The sequence below is a fragment of the Perissodus microlepis genome, chromosome 18, assembly GCF_051167445.1.
Source record: "Perissodus microlepis isolate ML-2025 ecotype Zambia chromosome 18, ASM5116744v1, whole genome shotgun sequence".
Classification (NCBI taxonomy): domain Eukaryota; kingdom Metazoa; phylum Chordata; class Actinopteri; order Cichliformes; family Cichlidae; genus Perissodus; species Perissodus microlepis.
In genome coordinates, this window is record NC_140478.1 from 29,463,587 (window position 1) to 29,487,192 (window position 23,606).

The window sequence follows — 23,606 nt, forward strand, 5'->3', positions numbered from 1 at the left end:
CAAAGATTTTAAATGAAAGAATAAACAAAGGGCATGAAAACTGATTCTTATGTCTACTGTGTATCTTCAGTGTGAATGTTGAGTTAAATTTGAGTGTCTGTATTTAAAGCACATATTAATGTATTGTTTCGAAATCCATGGTGGTACACAGGAAAAATTACTAAAGAATGTGGAATTAGAACACTATCTGTATTTGTTTTTAAATAGTTTTACATATATTTTACTATTTAAAAAGAAAAATAAAGAAATCAAGCTTGCTGCCTGTCTTGAACAGTAATTTCATCTGAACATAGGTTTGATTTAGTGGAGTCAGTTGTTCCCATGCATCATTCTGTAAGTGTTAGAATGAACTAAGATTAGAAAATGTCAAAATATAAAGTTTGATTTATTTTTATTCATCACAGCATCCTAAACTTTGCTGAACTTTTTGAAATATAGAATGAACTCACTGAGTGTTGACTGTCACATTTCAAACATCCAAGTAAAGATAAACTATTAAACTTTAACTGGGTCAGACTTGTTACTGCATGTTGTAACCAAACATACCACACCCTGCATCATGTGAACGGCTCTTGGTCGCTCTGTAAGAATATTTCTTTAGTGTCTCCCTTCACAGATGTGTCTGTATCAGGATGGGTCTAAACAACATGGTGTAAATGCAGTTGCTGGTGAGCCTCATTTCCTGTAGGAGGTGAACAAGAGCAGAGATCTGTTTCCCTTCAGAGCACAGAGGTTGTTTCTGTTCAGAGGAAGTGAAACTGTCTGACAGTCACTGAGAGACGGTGAAACGGCACAGCACATGAATCAAATGGACCAAACAAAATTCTGCTGTTCAGTCTGTTTGGATCTACTGAAGGATCCGGTGACTATTCCCTGTGGACACAGCTACTGCATGAACTGTATTAAAAGCTTCTGGGATGAAGAGGAAGAGAAGAAAATCTACAGCTGCCCTCAGTGCAGACAGACTTTCACAGCGAGGCCTGTCCTGGTGAAAAACACCATGTTAGCAGATTTAGTGGAGGAGCTGAAGAAGACTGGACTCCAAGCTGCTCCTGCTGATCACTGCTATGCTGGACCTGAAGATGTGGCCTGTGATGTCTGCACTGGAAGAAAAATAAAAGCCTTCAAGTCCTGTTTATTCTGTCTGGCATCTTACTGTGAGAAACACCTTCAGACTCATAATATTGTTGCAGCTTCATTCAAGAAACACAAGCTGGTGGAGCCCTCCAAGAAGCTCCAGGAGAACATCTGCTCTCGTCATGATGAGGTGATGAAGATGTTCTGCCGTACTGATCAGCAGAGTATCTGTTATCTCTGCTCTGTGGATGAACATAAAGGCCACGACATAGTCTCAGCTGCAGCAGAAAGGACTGAGAGGCAGAGAGAGCTGGAGGTGAGTCGACAAAACATCCAGCAGAGAATCCAGGACAGAGAGAAAGATGTGAAGCTGCTTCAACAGGAGGTGGAGGCCATCAATCAGTCTGCTGATCAAACAGTGGAGCACAGTGAGAAGATCTTCACTGAGCTGATCCATCTCATCCAGAAAAGAAGCTCTGATGTGAAGCAGCAGATCAGATCCCAGCAGGAAACTGAAGTGAGTCGAGTCAAAGAGCTTCAGGAGAAGCTGGAGCAGGAGATCACTGAGCTGAAGAGGAAAGATGCTGAGCTGAAGCAGCTCTCACACACAGAGGATCACATCCAGTTTCTACACAACTACCCCTCACTGTCAGCACTCAGTGAGTCTACAGACTCATCCAGCATCAATATCCGTCCTCTGAGCTACTTTGAGGATGTGACAGCAGCTGTGTCAGAGGTCAGAGATAAACTACAGGACATTGTGAGAGAGGAATGGACAAACATCTCACTGACAGTCACTGAAGTGGATGTTTTACTTTCAAAGCCAAAGACCAGAGCTAGATTCTTAAAATATTCATGTGAAATCACACTGGATCCAAACACAGCAAACAAACAGCTGTTATTATCAGAGGGGAACAGAAAAGCAACATTAATGAATCAACAACAGTCTTATTCTGATCATCCAGACAGATTCACTGCATATAAACAGGTCCTGAGTAGAGAGAGTCTGACTGGACGTTGTTACTGGGAGGTGGAGTGGAGAGGGGGAGGAGTTGAAGTAGCAGTCGCATACAAGAATATCAGCAGAGAAGGATATGGGTGTCAATGTGTTTTTGGATGGAATGACAAATCTTGGTCATTAGATTATTACAACAACAGTTATACATTTCGGTACAACAGCATCCAAACTCGTGTCTCAGGTCCTCGTTCCTCCAGAGTAGGAGTGTACCTGGATCACAGAGCAGGTATTTTGTCCTTCTACAGCGTCTCTGAAACCATGACTCTCCTCCACAGAGTCCAGACCACATTCACTCAGCCGCTCTATGCTGGACTTTGTCTTCAAAATTATGGAGACACAGCTGAGTTGATTAAAGTGAAATAGACTGAAGTCTTTCATATTGTGGGTTTAAATCTGTATTTTAGTTTCATTTTATTTTCTCTCCATCATTTCTGCACAGAGATCAGCTGTCAGTCAAACATTGTGGGTGGTACCTCCACATCTTCTAGTTGTTCTCTTGATGTTTCTGAGTTTTTAAAGGAGATCTTTCCTGTGACTGTTTATGGAGGCTATCACTGCTCATCATCATTTTGATTTACTAAAATATTTCTCCACATGAAAATGTAAACTTCTCTATCCTCTAAATGTTTCTGGAATATTTGTATTGAACAATATCGACATTTCTCTTTTTGAGTATGGCAGACCATGTGTGTGTGTTTGTGTTTGTTTTTGTCAAAATCATCAAACAAATGAGGAAAAACTGTGATTTTAATGAATGAATTCATATATTGTGTTGATGTTTTACTGTGTGAATAAACTGGAAGGTTTGACTATAAATCAAACTTTGAACAAAGTCTTTTCTTCTGTCTTCATTCCAGGATCTCACTCAAATCTGATGCAGAAAATATGAAACTAATCTGAGAGAATAACTGAAGCAGTTTTCCTCCTGAAGCATCACAAAGTTCAGAGTTCATGTTTAGAGCAGAAGATTCAGCAGTCGCTCTGTGACCTTTCAACTTTCTTCACTAAAACAGCTTCATTACAGAGAAACAAGTCACATTTTCTTGATGTTCTTAAGTCCTTTAAAATGTTTTTCATGGTCCTTGAATGCAGCATCAGTGTCGCAGGTTTAAAAGGTCACTTTCTGTTGTGTTCAAAGATTTCCTTGAGATATGGTCTTTAATCAGTAAAGCCAGTGATACAGCAGTGTCATTAGCTGTGTTATTGGCACCAGGCTGTGTTTATGTATGTGTTTAATTCTGTCTGAGGATGTCTTCAGCATGAAATGATCATTTGCTCAGCTGCTGTGTCTCATCTCTTATCAGACATTGGTTGGAACAGAGTTTTGTTGCTGACCATCTGACAAGAGGGTGAAGAAAAGCTTCAGGCTTCATTTGGACACTACGTTGGACAGAAGTCTCCACAAAAATGACTCAGAAACACAAATATTATTAATGAAAGTCCAAATGTCAAAAAGGGGTCATACATGATCCTGAGAAATGTCCTTGAACATTTGAACATGAGTCAGAGGGTTGTCAGGTTTCTACACTGCATCGTGGCATCAAGCCTGAGATGTCTGTGTAAACAAGTATGGAGGACACAAATGCACAGACGCAGTCGAGCTGTTTACTGCTGATGAGGAAGGAAAATAGTCTGTTGGATATTAAAGCAGCATTTATTAGAGTAAGAACAGATACTTGTGTCCTTCATTTGATCCCCGTCAATTTACAGAAGACTTAAGGACCCTTTGACTTCTAACATACAGCTGCATGTTTACAATTTTATTATTTATTTATTTATTTCTAGCAAAGCGAGACTTTACTGATTGAAGACATATAATCAGACATGTTACTGTTACTCTCTGAAAAAGACTCACATAAAGCATATTTATCACAAGCAAACATCAAGACACATCCTTCATGGCTTAAAGTTGCAGTGGGACTCTTTCGCCATCTGGTGGTTGTAACAGTTATGACAACTGTTCCTGCATATATGTCCCTCCTCAGTGTGAAGAAGACTGGACTCCAAGCTGCTCCTGCTGATCACTGCGTGTTCCTCCTGTGTCTAAAATCTATTTCCATTATGAATCAGGAAACTGTTTGCACCAATCATAAAGCCAATAAAATACGTCACACACTAAGAAATAACAAAAAGGAATTGTGGATTTCAAGGAGATTTTTCCCTCGTTTTTTGAAATCATAAGAATACAAACTAATGCAAGACTGTCATGTTTTCATAAGTTTGTAGAGACACTGTTCTGTTGTATTCTAGGACATCAGTCACTTTTTAAATGCATGCTACTCCTCCTCCTCCTCCTCCTCCTCCTCCTCTTCATCATCAGCACCCATCACCTCCTTTTAGTCTTTGTTTTGTTATTTTTCAGAGTTCAGGAGACGTTCTTATGGCATTTCCAGTGTACAAGTACTGTTTAGAGCCTTTACCTAAAAGAAAAGAGTAAAGTACAAAGTAGATTTACTCACTGCAGGAAAATAATGCCTCAATCTGATATATTGTCTTATATGACAAACTGAAAGTGATGCATCAAAGTGTAAGCAGCATTTTCCTGTTACAGCTGGTCTAGATGGAACTGATCTGATCTCCTTTATGTACAGGTAGATATCCAGTGGGTTTGCTAAGGGTCACAGATGAGGGGCTGTGTGAGATGTTTAATGGGAAAGGAAATAAAACCATTGTTCCAGACCTGCAGCTAAGATACTCGAGTATCTTCAAATATGAAGCTGAGTATTACTTCCGTACTTTCCTCCACTGCTGATGACCTTGTTACCTGCTGCTCCCTGTTAATGATCAGCCTCAGTTCTGATAGTAAACTGTTGGCTCTCGTTCTGTCAGGTTGTTGCTCAGTGACGTCTTGTTTTCATTTTCCTTCTTCTTCAAATGTGTCTTCCTTTAACTCTTTGCTTTTGTTTCTGCTTCAAACACCAAATGATACACGTGCTGCACCTCTGATGGTTTGTCAGAGAGCAGAACAATTTACATTACAGAGAATATTTTACAGTTGAACATAAACTTTCACTTTTTTCCTCTAAAGTGTGCTCACTGTTTTTTCCAGCTGCTGTGAGATGTTTCTGCCTGACTGTAAAGATGGAAATAAACACAGATGGAAACACTGAGTCAGAGTGTTGCTGCTGGTTAGTCAGTATATTAACAGAACATGGTTCATAAAACTGCTCCTACAACTGTTTTTGAATCATTTTCAAAGACACTTTATTGTTCTGTTTTTGTCTTTTGGCATTTCTGTGCTAATTTCTTGTTTTAATGGTGCTCTAATTTAAACTGATTTTTCCTATTTTAATACCTAAATAAATAATCATTTATTTTTTGTTCATTTGTCTAAATTCTGGGAAAAGAAAGAAGTTTGTATTTGTTTAAGATACAATGAAATCATATTTTGACATATTGGAAGATGACATGGAGCTGAAAAAATACTACAGGTATAAATGGAAACTACAGTTTATTTCTGTTATTTCCTGTGATAGTGTTTGTACACTCGCTCATGATAACTGTTCATTCAGCTGCTGTTTTTGTCTGCTGGACATCTTTAGCTTTCAGTAAGGATGCATTCATAGATCAGCACATCTTTTTGAACCACATTTCTTATGAGACTCAGAGTTTACATTTTGGAAATGTGGTGAGACCTGGGGTAGAAAGAGACTGAAGCCAGCTTCAACCTCGGCAGTTTTGTGTGTGTCTGAAGCAGAAAGATAAGAACTGTGTGGCCAACTCATCACACACATAATCCTGAATCAGAAAAACAGCATCAAGTGTTGTAATTGTTAAACACAGAAGTGTGATTTATATGTGGTTTTACTGATGGTTAACACAGTCGCACAAACACCTGAAACTGATCAAAATATAAAACAACATGTTAAACATAAATATGTGCCAGTTACCAGAACTTATATGTGGTTTCACTGAGGTTTAATTATGCTCAGTTTATCAATACTGCCATGCTGAAAATAAATTAAATAAATCAAAATATATACGTTTAAGTTCCTGGTGGTACCAGGTGTTTGAAGAAAGGATTGAAAAGCCATATTAGTTTATTGTAGATTGTAGTCAGTTGGCCAAGCTTGTAATGAAAAACGCTTCATTACTCGAAGCTTTCATCACAGTCCTCTTTGGTGACATCTGGTGGACAAATATATGAAGAGCAGCTTGAGTCTGCAGCTTATAATGAACTGCTTCATTATGATTGCCCACTCTGCAGAGCTGACAGCTTGTGTTTGATGTCATGTGACAGTTCTGTGTGATATCGGGCTGATATGTTGCTTTGAACGTGAATTTTTGGGGGGTGAAAAAATTATGTTATCATCAATCAATCATGTGGTCAGAAGAATCTGTGCTTACCTTGCAGGAATGTTTTAAATTTACAGATTGGGAAGTTTTTATTCAGCCTTGATGCTTTGGTGGATGTTAGCTCATATGCAGTTTTTTGTAAAGACATGATTATACCCCTTAAGCGTGCTAAAGTGTACCCTAACAATAAGCCATGGGTCACCAAATGCATCAAATCCTGTTTAAGGAAAAAGAGACAGGCTTTTAAAGAGGGGGCTGTTACTGACTTTCAGGCAGTCACCAAAGACTTGAAAATCGAGCTCTTGAAAGCAAAACAGATCTACAAAAACCTTCTTGAAAGCAAATTTGCTGCAAAAAATTTTGGGTCTGCCTGGACTTGTATGAAAACCACATCAGGGTTTCAAAATTCCCAGAGCAGCAGTCAGATCATTGTAGACGGTTTTAAGTCAGACAGAGATGTGAATATGCTTTATGCTCGTTTTAGTTCTTCTGAACTGAAACAGAAACTGAAAGATACTCAACACTTCATCACTGAACTCAGCGATGTCCAAAAGGCCTTTCATACAGTTAATGTGAACAAGAGCCAGGGCCCTGATAACATTAGTGCCGCCTAATTAAATCTCGTGCTAAAGAGCTCAGTCCTAAATTTCAGGTTATTTTTAATAAATCCTTTCAAATACAAAATGTGCCCTCGCTTTGGAAGGAAGCTGTCGTCGTTCATGTCCCTAAATCTAGTCGTCCAAACGTCCTGAATGACTTCAGGCCTGTTGCCTCACCTGAGTTGTCATGAAAGTCTTTGAAAAAATCATCAGAAATGTGATTATGGAAGAGATTGAATATCAGCTGGATCCAATGCAATTTGCGTACAGGCCCAACAGAGGAGTGCAGGACGCGCTTTTGACTCGACTAAATCTGATTCTTAAACATGTAGAGAGTAAAGGGACTTTTGCAAGACTTTTTTTCATTGATTTTTCTTCGGCTTTTAATACAATACAGCCCCATATTTTAATGAAAAGACTTTTAGAAGAGTTTGAAATCAGGAAAAACCTGGTTTGCTGGATTTTAGATCTTTTAACTGACAGGTCACAAAGAGTGAGAATAAATGGGGTTCTGTCTGACCCAGTGTTCTCCTCCACAGCTTCTCCTCCAGGGTGTCTCTTATCGCCCTTATTATTCATTCTCTTTACAAACATGTGTCAGAGCAGATATGAAAACAGGGCCATCATTAAATCTACAGATGACTTTGTTATTGTCAGCTTACTGAAAGAGGGTGAAACTCACCACGGTCCAATCATTGATGACTTTGTTCAGTGGTGGGAGGAGTCTTATCTCCAATTGAACATATCTAAAACAAAAGATATGGTTATTGATTTTAGGAAACAACAAAATGGGCACAGAGTCACTTTAATTAAAGGTCAGAAAATAGAGCAAGTGCAATCATATAAATATCTTGGGACCATAATCAATGAAAAACTGAACTTTTATTGCAAATCGGTCTGTAAAAAGGGTCACCAGTGCCTTTACTGCCTCAGGAAACTTGCTCATTTCCACATTGACCGAAAGATTTTAACTTTGTTTTCTTGTTCTTTTATTGAGTCTGTTTTATCTTTTTGTTTGGTGGCATGGTTCAGTCAGACCTCTGTCACAGAGAAAAATTGACTGAATTAGTTAGTGAGATGGTCCAGTCGTCTGATAGATGAGTCACAGGCCTGTTTAGACTCCCTGTACTCTAAACAGGTACCACAGATGGCTTAATCAATCCTTAAAAATGGTTCCCATCCTCTACAGGGTGGATTTAGCTTCTTTCTTCAGGACGGAGGTTTCTAGTTCCAAGATGCAGGACAAAGCATTATAAAAACAGCTTTGTCCCTGCTGCTGCCACTGAACTCAATAAGAATTGTTTTTGATTTGATTCATTTTGTTTAATTACTAAATATGTGTTTTGTCAGGTTTCATTAGGTGTGTGTGTTTGTGAAGGGAGGCCAAATGCTATCATTGTTCTGTAAAGCAAATTTACCTGTGGGTATAAATAAAGTAACCTTAACTTAAAGCTTATAGGAGGTTGTGAGGTCACTGCCTCCACCTGATTATGTAATTAACCAGCAGACTGGTACGTTTATATATAATATACTATAAGTTATATCATTATAATTATGTGTATATCATATTTCTTATGTACATTTTAGACCTGGGAGCAGAAATGCTGATGAACTGGTTTTTATTCAGGAACAGGCAGAGCGTCCTCTCTTCCTGGCTCCATGTCTATAATTATGTCACACACTGATTCGCTCCCACAAAATCACCAAAACACAGCACAAATCCCACCAATGATTCAATTCCTTATAAATCATTGAATCAGGTACTGAAGCAGTGACGTGCTGAATGAAGCTTCAGACGTCATTGATCACGTGACTCTGTTCAGACAAACCAAGCCTCAGCACAGCGTTTCTGAAGCAGTGTGTTGATTTGACACATGTGCCGGAGCTTCAGCTTCAAACGGGCCGTCACCATCAGAGTTGCTGGAACCATGTCCCACTACTGGCTACTCTGTTTTATTCTATGTTAAGTTTTTGAATGTGAATTTTCTGTGTTAAGAATAACAAAGAAAATGTAATGAAGTGATTTTAAAGTTTAAACTTTGTGTTAAATCTTGTAAATCAGAGAGAGAGATGAGGTGTGGGTGGACATGGGGCAGGGATAGCTCAGTAGGTAGAGTGGCGGCCCCATGATCAGAAGGTCGGGGGTTCGACTCCACTGAACGGCTACCCTGAGGTACCTCTGAGCAAGGTACCGTCCCTACACACTGCTCCCCGGGCGCTGCATTGGTGGCTGCCCACTGCTTCACTGGGTGAATGGGTTAAATGCAGAGGAACTATTTCCCTATGGGGACTAACACGCACACTTTACATCAGATGATTAAATGTTAACAACTTGATTGGCCCAAGTGTGAAGATGTGACCAGGGGCGGATCTAGAAGGGTGGCATGGGGTGGAAAGTACCACCCTAAAATGATCCCTTGCCACCCCAGTTTTGCATATGACAGTGTTGTTTATCAAAATAAGATAGCATTAGCAGTTTGAGCATAGTTACAGTCAACAGTGAATATAAATGCTAAAACTGAATATATTGGATAGTGTTCCCCCCCTCCACCATTAACAAATGGTTCAGCCCATAGCCGGAGGGCTTTTTTCTTATTTTCAGTAGCAAGCATGCTTATGATTGTGCCAGAGCACATTTTGAACAACACCATGGGAATTTCGGATTTTACACAGGTGGTTGGATGTTACACTCTGTAAATGGAAGGAAGATGAGTGTTATTAAACCTCCGTGGTCCATGGACACGCTGCACCTCCAAATCACATGACTGATTTTAGTTAGCAAAAAGCTGCAGCCACGCGGAGTCTCTATTTCAGCCCACATTGAAAGTTCAGACTTCAAAGTTTATAAATTTTTCTAAATACTGTCATCACGTTTTTGTGTGTGTGTGTTTTAAGCGTTTTAACGACAGCACGAAAACAGTAAAGAAAGGAAAAAAGCCACCTCTTTCCTAACGGTGGAAAAATGTACCATGTCAATCAATTAAAAAAAAAGTCAACACTGAGATTTGGTTGGTAACGGCAGCAAGACAGAACGAGCGAGTGAGAGAGAGAGAGAGTTTTTAGATGTGGGAGATTTGTGATGTTTAGTGTGGAGTGTATACTTAGTGTGTTGTGTTGTCTTGTGTAGTTGTTCTGTTGTGTAGTCGTTTTGCTTTGTGTGTCAGTGAGGGCACTAATGAACACAAAGGCACATTTGCAATGTAAAAACTGTCACTAAGTAGAAAACCAGCGGAGTGATACACCACCTGTTGTCAGGCCTGCAGGTTTATCCCTGTGCTCTTCTCCTCTGTCTTTTGGTGGACAAACTTTTTTTTTACTGGCACACATCATTTGTGGGGCATTTTATTACGAAACCTGATTGTTCTCTCATTTTAGTTTTAGTAATATTTTTAAATGGTTGTGCAAAATTTAAAAACTCGGCAGGTGTATTGGCTGCATTTTTAGATAAATAGTTGTATATGTTTACAAAATGTACAATTATATTATATTTGCATTTCAAGTTATAAAAATTTAATCAACATGTTTATTTATTTTTTTACAGTAAAAAAATACTACTAGGATTTTAAGTTCTTTGTGTGATTTCAGATCAGTAACACTAATGCAGTATGTCAGTGAAAAAAACAACTAAATTCAGTTGAGCTAAAAAAGAATGATACCAAACAAGGCAAGGGGGAAAAAATAAAATGAAACAATTTGAGGGTGAAATACAAACGTAAACTCAAAAGGAGCCAAAAATGGCCGGTCGTATTTCAGACCTCAGTGGGTTAATCCAACAAATGATGAAAAATTAGGTTTAAATTTTTGTTCATGACAGTGCAGACTCCTGACATTTTGTGCAATTTAAGCTGTAACAATGTGATTGTTTTCTAACAAAAAAAAGTGTGAAACTTAAGTTAGACTTGTGTTTGTAAATGAACCGCCCCATGTTGTGTAGCTTTTTTTTTTTTTTTTTTTTTCTACAAGATGGCGGCGCGCACGGGTGCAGCGGCTCTTAGCTCTCCAGTTTGGTGCTCGTTTTTACTTCTAATGTGGATATTTTTGAATGTTTGCAACGCCGCCATCTCTTACAGTCGCCAAAACCTAATTGACCTAGGTTTTAAATATAGTCTGTCTGTTTCTGGCGACTATCAGCGAACACACAACATCCTGGAGGAGATAGCGAGACCGCCGGGGTCACCGTGGATGGTCTGCCCGCCCAGCAAGCGTAGAAGGCGACGGAGGGAAAGAAAGCAGAAGAGGGGATGCCGGTCGGGCTCAGACGCTAGGCTACGCAAACATCCACACCGGCCAGCACTTCCGAGCCTTTTCCTATCGAACGCCAGATCCATCACCCACAAATTGGACGAATTGGAGCTACAGTTAGCCACCACGAGCTTTGCACGTAACTGCAGCATTATTCTTATTACGGAGACGTGGCTTCACCCGCTGATTCTCGACGCTGCAGTTGAGTTAGCAGGCCACACGCTACACCGGCATGACAGAAACAGCAACTCAGGTAAAAGCAGAGGAGGGGGGCTATGTGCTTACGTGCATAACGAGTGGTGTTGTAACAGCAGGATCATTCACACACACTGTTCTCCTGATTTGGAGGTTCTGGCAGTCTCGTGTAGACCTTTTTACATCCCGAGGGAGTTTACAGTAGTTATTGTGATAGCTGTTTATATACCGCCGGATGCTAACGTTAGCACGGCTCTCAGCCTCTTGCTCAACACCATAAACAAACAACAGCTTGCCCACCCCGATGGGGTTTTTATTGTCGCCGGCGACTTTAACAAAGCGTGCCTAAAGACTGTGCTTCCTAAATTTGTCCAGTTTGTGGACTTTGCTACGAGAGGAGAACACACTTTGGACCATGTCTATTCAAACATCAGGCATGCTTTCAGAGCGACACCCCTCCCCCACCTGGCTGGATCTGACCACCTCTGCATGTCCCTCACCCCCACCTACACCCCCCTGCTGAGAAAAACAAAGCCCCAGACAAAGACAATAAAAACTTGGCCTGAAGGAGCCCTTTCTCAACTGCAGGACTGCTTCTCAACAACTGTATGGGATTTATTCTCCAGCCACAACCTCCAGGAGTACACGGACACTGTACTCTCGTACATCAGGAACTGTGTTGACAATGTCACCGTCAACAAAAGGGTCAGGGTGTTTCCAAATCAAAAACCCTGGATGAATAGCGAAGTACAATCCCTCCTAAAAAGCCGCAACACTGCCTTCAAGTCAGGGGACAGGGCTGCGTATAGGGCGGCCAGGGCAGACCTGAGTAGAGGCATCAGGAAAGCTAAAACGGACTATAGGAGAAGGATTGAAGATCACTTTGCTGACAACGACCCCAGAAAAATGTGGCAGGGGATCAATCACATTACCAACTACAGAAGCAATAACCAGGCGACATCTAGGACTGATGCCTCGCTGGCTGAGGATCTAAACCGTTTCTTCGCCCGCTTTGAGACGACCAGGCCCCCAGCTGCCACACCACTTCCACCCGCCCCCAGCACTGGCACACTAACACTCAGGGAGCATCAAGTGAGGTGTGTTCTAAGGTCAGTGAATCCCAGGAAGGCGGCAGGTCCTGATGGAATACATGGAAAGGTTCTCAGAGCATGTGCTGACGAACTGACCGGAGTCTTCACTAAAATCTTCAACCTTTCCTTGTCATCAAACACCGTCCCGCCCTGCCTCAAAACCTCCACCATCATCCCCATCGCCAAGAAGACAGCTGTGGCCAGCCCAAATGACTACAGGCCTGTTGCACTTACGCCTGTAGTGATGAAGTGCTTTGAGAGACTGGTCTGTCAGCACATCAGGGCCGGTCTGCCTCCCACTCTGGACCCCCACCAATTTGCCTACAGGACAAATCGATCCACCGAGGACGCTATCACCATAGCGCTCCACACTGCGCTGAGTCACCTGGAGCACCGAGGAAGCTATGTGAGAATGCTCTTCCTGGACTTTAGCTCAGCATTCAATCATATCATCCCGGAGATCCTGGTTCAGAAACTGTCTCACCTGGGACTCTCCACCCCCATCTGCCTCTGGATCAAGGACTTCCTGACAAATAGACCACAGTCTGTCAGACTCGGCCCCCACCTGTCCAGCACCATCACACTCAGCACCGGGTCTCCACAAGGATGTGTTTTGAGTCCCCTCCTGTTTACGCTCTACACATCCGACTGCTCCCCTACCCATCTCTCAAACACCATCATAAAGTTCGCGGATGACACCACAGTGGTTGGACTCATCTCAAGGGGGGATGAGTCGGACTACAGAGATGAGGTCAACAGACTGACTGAGTGGTGTTCAGTTAACAACCTCCAACTGAACACCACGAAAACTAAAGAACTTATCTTGGACTTCAGGAAGGGCAGAGCAGACCCGGCCCCACTCTACATCCACGGGAACTGTGTGGAGAGGGTACACTCCATGAGGTTTCTGGGCGTGCACATCTCTGATGACCTCTCCTGGACTGCAAATACCACGGCGGTGGTTAAAAAGGCCCAGCAGCGTCTCCACTTTCTGAGAGTGCTCAGGAGGAACAACCTGGAGGAGAGGCTGCTGGTGACATTTTACAGAGCCACCATAGAGAGCATCCTAACGTACGGCATAACATCATGGTATGCAGGGTGCTCAGCTGCGGACAGGAAAGTACTGCAGAGGGTCATCAACACAGCCCAGAAGATCACTGGCTGCTCTCTGCCTAGCCTGGAGGTCACTGCAAACTCTCGGTACCTCAGCAGAGCTGGCAATATCATCAAGGACTACTCTCACCCCAGCAATCAACTGTTTGAACTATTACCGTCAGGCCGACGGTACAGGTCACATAAAACCAGGACAAACAGATTCAGGGATAGCTTCTTTCCCAGAGCTATCACCGTAGTAAATAAGCACAAAAACAATTGAACCTATTCCATACTGTCACTGTCATTATATTATGCTGCTACTCATACTGTCATTATATTAATGCTGCTATCCTATATATATTGTACATACTATTGTTTGAGTAATACGATTGTTTTTTTTTTTGTACTTTTTATATTTTACATTTGTATTTATTATTGAAACTTGCACCAAGGGAGTGGCACTCCAATTTTGTTGTACTCTGTACAATGACAATAAAGGCTATTCTATTCTTTCTGGATTTTACACTTATTGGGCTACATATTTATTTATTATACAGGCTATGCAGTACATAGATCAAAACTCACATGTTTTATGTAACTAAAGTGTGTAATTATGTGGGCTACAGACAATAATTAAGTTATATATTTATATGAAAAACGTGTATACTTACTGCATTTGAATCATTTTAACCATATGTAACCACCTGCATATGTGTTTGGAAAAAAAATGCTTTGATTTTGCCACCCATTTGATTTCTTTGCCACCCTAAGAAAATTTCTCTAAATCTGCCCCTGGATGTGACGTCCACTGAGGGAAGGGGGGAGAAAGGGTGAGCAGGTATAAAAGTGAGGTGAAGAAGAGATTCGGGGTTCTTCCCTTTTGTCCTCTGTGAGATGAGCAGTTCAGAAGTTTGGATCTAAGAGGTTCACAGTTAAAATTCCAGCAGAGACGCTAAAAGGAGAACCACAGTCCAACCTGTGAATGTTTTTAACCCTTTGTGAAACAACAAAGGCATAAATATGATCATATAAATATTATCTACTGGGTCAGACTCATGGGATCAGGGATTAGAACTCCTTTTATCAGAGAGGTGAAATCTACTTCCTGTACAGGGTTTTTTTGTGGGCCTACCGATCGACAGAAACTAGAGTCAATAAAAAAACTGGACATTGGCTCAATGTGTGTGTGGCACAGGGAAACAAGGACTGAGCGCTGTGTAGTCCCACATAAAGTCAGACACCTGGTCACCCTAGGTGGACCATGGCATGGTCTATATGGAGGATACAGACACTGCTGAAAACATGACTCTGTCTGGTTTAGATGATAAAATGTCTTTACTTTAGGAGGCTGTGGCTCAGAGTACATTCACATAATGCCTTTGAATAAATGTAAAAAGCTTGTTTTTCTCCTGCTTTGATTTCTTTGTCCAGGTAGAAATTCTGCTTTTTGCCTCTAAAATCTGAAACAGTTTGAAACAAAGTTTGGCGCTCTAATCCTCTCTGTGTTTGTCCTTTGGTCAGATGGTGATATTGAATGAAATATTCCAGTATTCAGTAGCTCAGCAGCTTTGTAACATGTGGTTTTGCACACTGTTCAAACCTCAGATGTTTGTGTAAACAAGTGTGGAGGACACAAACTCACGGGGGGAGGAACGACATTTACTGTTGATGTGTCTGACATTTAGTCTCCATGAGTTCTCATGAGACTGAAGAACTCTGTGATCTCTAACATGCAGCTGTATGTTTTGAAATTATGTGTCTCATTCTCTGGACTTTATTAAAGGACTTAAGAACATCAAGAAAATGTGACTTGTTTCTCTGTAATTAAGCTGTTTTAGTGAAGAAAGTTGAAAGGTCACAGAGCGACTGCTGAATCTTCTGCTCTAAACATGAACTCTGAACTTTGTGATGCTTCAGGAGGAAAACTGCTTCAGTTATTCTCTCAGATTAGTTTCATATTTTCTGCATCAGATTTGAGTGAGATCCTGGAATGAAGACAGAAGAAAAGACTTTGTTCAAAGTTTGATTTATAGTCAAACCTTCCAGTTTATTCACACAATAAAACATCAACACAATATATGAATTCATTCATTCAAATCACAGTTTTTCCTCATTTGTTTGATGATTTTGACAAAAACAAACACAAACACACACACATGGTCTGCCATACTCATAAAGAGAAATGTCGACATTTTTCAATACAAATATTCCAGAAACATTTAGAGGATAGAGAAGTTTACATTTTCATGTGGAGAAATATTTTAGTAAATCAAAATGATGATGAGCAGTGATAGCCTCCATAAACAGTCACAGGAAAGATCTCCTTTAAAAACTCAGAAACATCAAGAGAACAACTAGAAGATGTGGAGGTACCACCCATAATGTTTGACTGACAGCTGATCTCTGTGCAGAAATGATGGAGAGAAAATAAAATGAAACTAAAATACAGATTTAAACCCACAATATGAAAGACTTCAGTCTATTTCACTTTAATCAACTCAGCAGTGGCTCCATAGTAAAACATCAGTCCAGCATAGAGCGGCTGAGTGAATGTGGTCTGGACTCTGTGGAGGAGAGTCATGGTTTCAGAGACGCTGTAGAAGGACAAAATACCTGCTCTGTGATCCAGGTACACTCCTACTCTGGAGGAACGAGGACCTGAGACAGGAGTTTGGATGTTGTTGTACCAAAATGTATAACTGTTGTTGAAACAATCTAATGACCAAGATTTGTCATTATGTCCAAATTCACATTCATTCCCTGCTCTGCTGATATTCTTGTATGCGACTGCTACATCAACTCCTTCCCCTCTCCACTCCACCTCCCAGTAACAACGTCCAGTCAGACTCTCTCTACTCAGGACCTGAAACCATCCAGTGAATCTGTCTGGATGATCAGAATAAGACTGTTGTTGATTCATAAATGTTGCTTTTCTGTTCCCCTCTGATAATAACAGATATGTGTTTGCTGTGTTTGGATCCAGTGTGATTTCACATGAATATTTTAAGAATCCAGCTCTGGTCTTTGGCTCTGCTGGTGGATCTGACAGTAAAACATCCACTTCAGTGACTGTCAGTGAGATGTTTGTCCATTCCTCTCTCAGAATGTCCTGTAGTTTATCTCTGACCTCTGACACAGCTGCTGTCACATCCTCAAAGTAGCTCAGAGGACGGATATTGATGCTGGATGAGTCTGTAGACTCACTGAGTGCTGACAGTGAGGGGTAGTTGTGTAGAAACTGGATGTGATCCTCTGTGTGTGAGAGCTGCTTCAGCTCAGCATCTTTCCTCTTCAGCTCAGTGATCTCCTGCTCCAGCTTCTCCTGAAGCTCTTTGACTCGACTCACTTCAGTTTCCTGCTGGGATCTGATCTGCTGCTTCACATCAGAGCTTCTTTTCTGGATGAGATGGATCAGCTCAGTGAAGATCTTCTCACTGTGCTCCACTGTTTGATCAGCAGACTGATTGATGGCCTCCACCTCCTGTTGAAGCAGCTTCACATCTTTCTCTCTGTCCTGGATTCTCTGCTGGATGTTTTGTCGACTCACCTCCAGCTCTCTCTGCCTCTCAGTCCTTTCTGCTGCAGCTGAGACTGTGTCGTGGCCTTTATGTTCATCCACAGAGCAGAGATAACAGATACTCTGCTGATCAGTACGGCAGAACATCTTCATCACCTCATCATGACGAGAGCAGATGTTCTCCTGGAGCTTCTTGGAGGGCTCCACCAGCTTGTGTTTCTTTAACTGAGCTGCTACATAATGAGGCTGAAGGTGTTTCTCACAGTAAGATGCCAGACAGAATAAACAGGACTTGAAGGCTTTCATTTTTCTCCCAGTGCAGACATCACAGGCCACATCTTCAGGTCCAGCATAGCAGTGATCAGCAGGAGCAGCTTGGAGTCCAGTCTTCTTCAGCTCCTCCACTAAATCTGCTAACATGGTGTTTTTCTCCAGGACAGGCCTCGCTGTGAAAGTCCTCCGGCACTGAGGGCAGCTGTAGATTTTCTTCTTTTCCTCTTCATCCCAGAAGCTTTTAATACAGTTCATGCAGTAGCTGTGTCCACAGGGAATAGCCACCGGATCCTTCAGTAGATCCAAACAGACTGAACAGCAGAATTTTGTTTGGTCCATTTGATTCATGTGCTGTGCCGTTTCACCGTCTCTCAGTGACTGTCAGACAGTTTCACTTCCTCTGAACAGAAACAACCTCTGTGCTTTGAAGGGAAACAGATCTCTGCTCTTGTTCACCTTTAGACCCATCCTGATACAGATACATCTGTGAAGGGAGATATATTCTTACAGAGCGACCAAGAGCCAATCACATGATGCAGGGTGTGGTATGTGTGATTACATCATGCAGTAACAAGTCTGACCCAGTTAAAGTTTAATAGTTTATCTTTACTTGGTGCTTTGAAATGTGACAGTCAACACTCAGCGAGTTCATTCATTCAGTTTAGCTCTTCTGAAGTTCAGCACCTGCTTTTTCAACCAATCAGAAGCCAGTACTGTAGAGAGTTCATATTTCTTTTCATGCAATTGAATAATTTTGAATGTTTAGGTGAATATTTATATTTAGAGTATTTTCTCGATCAGTGTCTTCAGTCCTGACCCTGAGTGCGTACATTTAAAAATAAAGTGATGTAACTTCTTTTACATTACTGTGAACTTCTTGTACAGTTTGACAGCTGATTGTTGTCGTGTTTGTCGTCATATGAAGATCGTTTCCTAAAGAGGACTGAACAGTCATTCAGCCTCTGGCTCCATCCATGAATCTGATGTTTGCTGTATAATCTGTGCTGTTAATAGTGTAATGGAACATATAATTTGTACATATAATTTCATATGTAATTATGATGATCTTTAGCCATTAAGATTTTAAATGAAACGATAAACAAAGGCCAAGAAAACTGAGTTAAACTCCTGAGTCTACTATATATTTGCACCATGAATAAATGAATTGTTTGCACCAGTAATAAATAATCAAATATATCAAATTATCATCAATTATTTAAATAAATGAACCATCGCACCAAACAAAACAACAATTCAACAGACAGTTCTATAAAACTGTGGATGATTCAAAGTGCTGCTATAACTGCACAACAAAACTGCAGTGAGAAAAGCTTTGGATGTTCAGTTTAGTTATAATGACAGTTAAACAACTAAAATACTCGATTAAGTAGGTGAGAAAAAGTTACATTTACTGGATCAGTTTAAGACCAAAATACATTTGAATGAATTACTGACATGGACACTTTGTGAAAAATTACTAAACAGTTCAGGTTTTTTAAATCCACTGTGACTGTGTACACAGGAAAAACTACAAAATAATGTTTTGTTTGTTTGTTTTTTAAACACTGAGGACCGATCTGCATTTGTTGTTGCTAAATTTAAATATTTGTTACTATTTAATGATCATAATCTCATTTGAACATAGGTTTGATTTAGTGGAGTCAGTTGTTCCCATGCATCATTCTGTAAGTGTGAGAATGAACTAAGATTAGAAAATGTCAAAATATAAAGTTTGATTTATTTTTATTCATCACAGCATCCTAAACTTTGCTGAACTTTTTGAAAAATAGAATGAACTCACTGAGTGTTGACTGTCACATTTCAAAGCACCAAGTAAAGATAAACTATTAAACTTTAACTGGGTCAGACTTGTTACTGCATGATGTAATCACACATACCACACCCTGCATCGTGTGATTGGCTCTTGGTCGCTCTGTAAGAATATATCTCCCTTCACAGATGTGCCTGTATCAGGATGGGTCTAAAGGTGGACAAGAGCAGAGATCTGTTTCCCTTCAGAGCACAGAGGTTGTTTCTGTTCAGAGGAAGTGAAACTGTCTGACAGTCACTGAGAGACGGTGAAACGGCACAGCACATGAATCAAATGGACCAAACAAAATTCTGCTGTTCAGTCTGTTTGGATCTACTGAAGGATCCGGTGGCTATTCCCTGTGGACACAGCTACTGCATGAACTGTATTAAAAGCTTCTGGGATGAAGAGGAAAAGAAGAAAATCTACAGCTGCCCTCAGTGCCGGAGGACTTTCACAGCGAGGCCTGTCCTGGAGAAAAACACCATGTTAGCAGATTTAGTGGAGGAGCTGAAGAAGACTGGACTCCAAGCTGCTCCTGCTGATCACTGCTATGCTGGACCTGAAGATGTGGCCTGTGATGTCTGCACTGGGAGAAAAATGAAAGCCTTCAAGTCCTGTCTGGTGTGTTTGGTCTCTTACTGTGAGAAACACCTTCAGCCTCATTATGTAGCAGCTCAGTTAAAGAAACACAAGCTGGTGGAGCCCTCCAAGAAGCTCCAGGAGAACATCTGCTCTCGTCATGATGAGGTGATGAAGATGTTCTGCCGTACTGATCAGCAGAGTATCTGTTATCTCTGCTCTGTGGATGAACATAAAGGCCACGACACAGTCTCAGCTGCAGCAGAAAGGACTGAGAGGCAGAGAGAGCTGGAGGTGAGTCGACAAAACATCCAGCAGAGAATCCAGGACAGAGAGAAAGATGTGAAGCTGCTTCAACAGGAGGTGGAGGCCATCAATCAGTCTGCTGATCAAACAGTGGAGCACAGTGAGAAGATCTTCACTGAGCTGATCCATCTCATCCAGAAAAGAAGCTCTGATGTGAAGCAGCAGATCAGATCCCAGCAGGAAACTGAAGTGAGTCGAGTCAAAGAGCTTCAGGAGAAGCTGGAGCAGGAGATCACTGAGCTGAAGAGGAAAGATGCTGAGCTGAAGCAGCTCTCACACACAGAGGATCACATCCAGTTTCTACACAACTACCCCTCACTGTCAGCACTCAGTGAGTCTACAGACTCATCCAGCATCAATATCCGTCCTCTGAGCTACTTTGAGGATGTGACAGCAGCTGTGTCAGAGGTCAGAGATAAACTACAGGACATTCTGAGAGAGGAATGGACAAACATCTCACTGACAGTCACTGAAGTGGATGTTTTACTGTCAGATCCACCAGAGCCAAAGACCAGAGCTGAATTCTTAAAGTATTCATGTGAAATCACACTGGATCCAAACACAGCAAACAAACAGCTGTTATTATCAGAGGGGAACAGAAAAGCAACAGCAATGAAACAACAACAGTCTTATTCTGATCATCCAGACAGATTCACTGGATGGTTTCAGGTCCTGAGTAGAGAGAGTCTGACTGGACGTTGTTACTGGGAGGTGGAGTGGAGAGGGGGAGGAGTTTATGTAGCAGTCGCATACAAGAATATCAGCAGAAAAGGATGGGGTAATGAATGCTGGTTTGGACATAATGACAAATCTTGGTCATTAGATTGTAACAACAACAGTTATACATTTTGGTACAACAACATCCAAACTCCTGTCTCAGGTCCTCGTTCCTCCAGAGTAGGAGTGTACCTGGATCACAGAGCAGGTATTTTGTCCTTCTACAGCGTCTCTGAAACCATGACTCTCCTCCACAGAGTCCAGACCACATTCACTCAGCCGCTCTATGCTGGACTTTGGCTTCAAAATTATGGAGACACAGCTGAGTTGATTAAAGTGAAATAGACTGAAGTCTTTCATATTGTGGGTTTAAATCTGTATTTTAGTTTCATTTTATTTTCTCTCCATCATTTCTGCACAGAGATCAGCTGTCAGTCAAACATTATGGGTGGTACCTCCACATCTTCTAGTTGTTCTCTTGATGTTTCTGAGTTTTTAAAGGAGATCTTTCCTGTGACTGTTTATGGAGGCTATCACTGCTCATCATCATTTTGATTTACTAAAATATTTCTCCACATGAAAATGTAAACTTCTCTATCCTCTAAATGTTTCTGGAATATTTGTATTGAAAAATGTCGACATTTCTCTTTATGAGTATGGCAGACCATGTGTGTGTGTTTGTGTTTGTTTTTGTCAAAATCATCAAACAAATGAGGACAAACTGTGATTTTAATGAATGAATTCATATATTGTGTTGATGTTTTATTGTGTGAATAAACTGGAAGGTTTGACTATAAATCAAACTTTGAACAAAGTCTTTTCTTCTGTCTTCATTCCAGGATCTCACTCAAATCTGATGCAGAAAATATGAAACTAATCTGAGAGAATAACTGAAGCAGTTTTCCTCCTGAAGCATCACAAAGTTCAGAGTTCATGTTTAGAGCAGAAGATTCAGCAGTCGGGGTCATACATGATCCTGAGAAATGTCCTTGAACATTTGAACATGAGTCAGAGGGTTGTCAGGTTTCTACACTGCATCGTGGCATCAAGCCTGAGATGTCTGTGTAAACAAGTATGGAGGACACAAATGCACAGACGCAGTCGAGCTGTTTACTGCTGATGAGGAAGGAAAATAGTCTGTTGGATATTAAAGCAGCATTTATTAGAGTAAGAACAGATACTTGTGTCCTTCATTTGATCCCCGTCAATTTACAGAAGACTTAAGGACCCTTTGACTTCTAACATACAGCTGCATGTTTACAATTTTATTATTTATTTATTGATTTCTAGCAAAGCGAGACTTTACTGATTAAAGACATATAATCAGACATATTACTGTTACTTTCTGAAAAAGACTCACATAAAGCAGATTTATCACAAGCAAACATCAAGACACATCCTTCATGGCTTAAAGTTGCAGTGGGACTCTTTCGCCATCTGGTGGTTGTAACAGTTATGACAACTGTTCCTGCATATAGGGAGTGCAGAATTATTAGGAAAGTTGTATTTTTGAGGAATAATTTTATTATTGAACAACAACCATGTTCTCAATGAACCCAAAAAACTCATTAATATCAAAGCTGAATGTTTTTGGAAGTAGTTTTTAGTTTGTTTTAGCTATTTTAGGGGGATATCTGTGTGTGCAGGTGACTATTACTGTGCATAATTATTAGGCAACTTAACAAAAAACAAATATATACCCATTTCAATTATTTATTTTTACCAGTGAAACCAATATAACATCTCCACATTCACAAATATACATTTCTGACATTCAAAAACAAAAACAAATCAGCGACCAATATAGCCACCTTTCTTTGCAAGGACACTCAAAAGCCTGCCATCCATGGATTCTGTCAGTGTTTTGATCTGTTCACCATCAACATTGCGTGCAGCAGCAACCACAGCCTCCCAGACACTGTTCAGAGAGGTGTACTGTTTTCCCTCCTTGTAAATCTCACATTTGATGATGGACCACAGGTTCTCAATGGGGTTCAGATCAGGTGAACAAGGAGGCCATGTCATTAGTTTTTCTTCTTTTATACCCTTTCTTGCCAGCCACGCTGTGGAGTACTTGGACGCGTGTGATGGAGCATTGTCCTGCATGAAAATCATGTTTTTCTTGAAGGATGCAGACTTCTTCCTGTACCACTGCTTGAAGAAGGTGTCTTCCAGAAACTGGCAGTAGGACTGGGAGTTGAGTCCAGTCCCAGTAGGACTGGGAGTTGAGCTGCATTTACTCCTTATGCAGCATAAGGAGTAAATACAGAATATTAACCAAAGTTGTGATTAAAACACCTTTTACAAATGCACAAAAAAACCCAAAAAAGAAGTCTTTCTACCTTCTGCAAAGTTCATCGCCCCAGAAAAGACAAGAGCAGCAAATTCTCCGACACTGAAACCTGCAGCAGCGACACACATCTCAATGGCCTGTGTACAGCAGGAAACAAGTCAAAAAAAATAAAAATAAAAATGTAACAGCCTCCCGATTATGACCGATATATCATTTATGTCACTGATACATCCGTAACTGAAATTAACTCAGAACAATTTGTTTATTTTTTTAAATGGTCATTCAGAATCAGAAGATTATTTACGTGGTGTTTTTGGTGGGAGTGAAACAACAATCTACTGATAAAAACAATAAAAACAAGATGTGATAATAAGAAATAACCACTGTTGGAAGCCTTATTTACTCTATCGCCTTAATCAGGTGCAGTAATTAAAGTTGAAATGAGAAACTTTGCATTTGAAAGATGCTCTTCTACTGGGCGCTCAAAATGCTTTC

The 23,606-nt window shown here is 40.8% G+C and overlaps 3 protein-coding genes across 3 annotated transcripts; 2 read left to right on the top strand and 1 right to left on the bottom strand.

Annotated features, from left to right (window-relative positions):
* The first annotated feature begins 659 nt into the window (after positions 1-659).
* LOC146368115 (tripartite motif-containing protein 16-like) lies at positions 660-3,164 on the top strand. The gene has a single exon (XM_084913152.1). The coding sequence runs from the start codon at positions 800-802 to the stop codon at positions 2,456-2,458; it is 1,659 nt and encodes a 552-aa protein (XP_084769278.1). The 5' UTR covers positions 660-799; the 3' UTR covers positions 2,459-3,164.
* A 12,498-nt stretch (positions 3,165-15,662) lies between these two features.
* Positions 15,663-17,791, bottom strand: LOC146368116 (tripartite motif-containing protein 16-like). Its single transcript, XM_084913151.1, has one exon. The coding sequence runs from the start codon at positions 17,749-17,751 to the stop codon at positions 16,093-16,095; it is 1,659 nt and encodes a 552-aa protein (XP_084769277.1). The 5' UTR covers positions 17,752-17,791; the 3' UTR covers positions 15,663-16,092.
* A 1,622-nt stretch (positions 17,792-19,413) lies between these two features.
* On the top strand, positions 19,414-21,529 carry LOC146368117 (tripartite motif-containing protein 16-like). The gene has a single exon (XM_084913146.1). The coding sequence runs from the start codon at positions 19,499-19,501 to the stop codon at positions 21,161-21,163; it is 1,665 nt and encodes a 554-aa protein (XP_084769272.1). The 5' UTR covers positions 19,414-19,498; the 3' UTR covers positions 21,164-21,529.
* Positions 21,530-23,606: the final 2,077 nt, after the last annotated feature.

What these genes read in the sequence shown, in the direction of transcription:
- LOC146368115 (XM_084913152.1), top strand. Translation starts at nt 800, where the DNA reads ATGAATCAAATGGACCAAACAAAATTCTGCTGTTCAGTCTGTTTGGAT.
- LOC146368116 (XM_084913151.1), bottom strand. Translation starts at nt 17,751, where the DNA reads ATGAATCAAATGGACCAAACAAAATTCTGCTGTTCAGTCTGTTTGGAT.
- LOC146368117 (XM_084913146.1), top strand. Translation starts at nt 19,499, where the DNA reads ATGAATCAAATGGACCAAACAAAATTCTGCTGTTCAGTCTGTTTGGAT.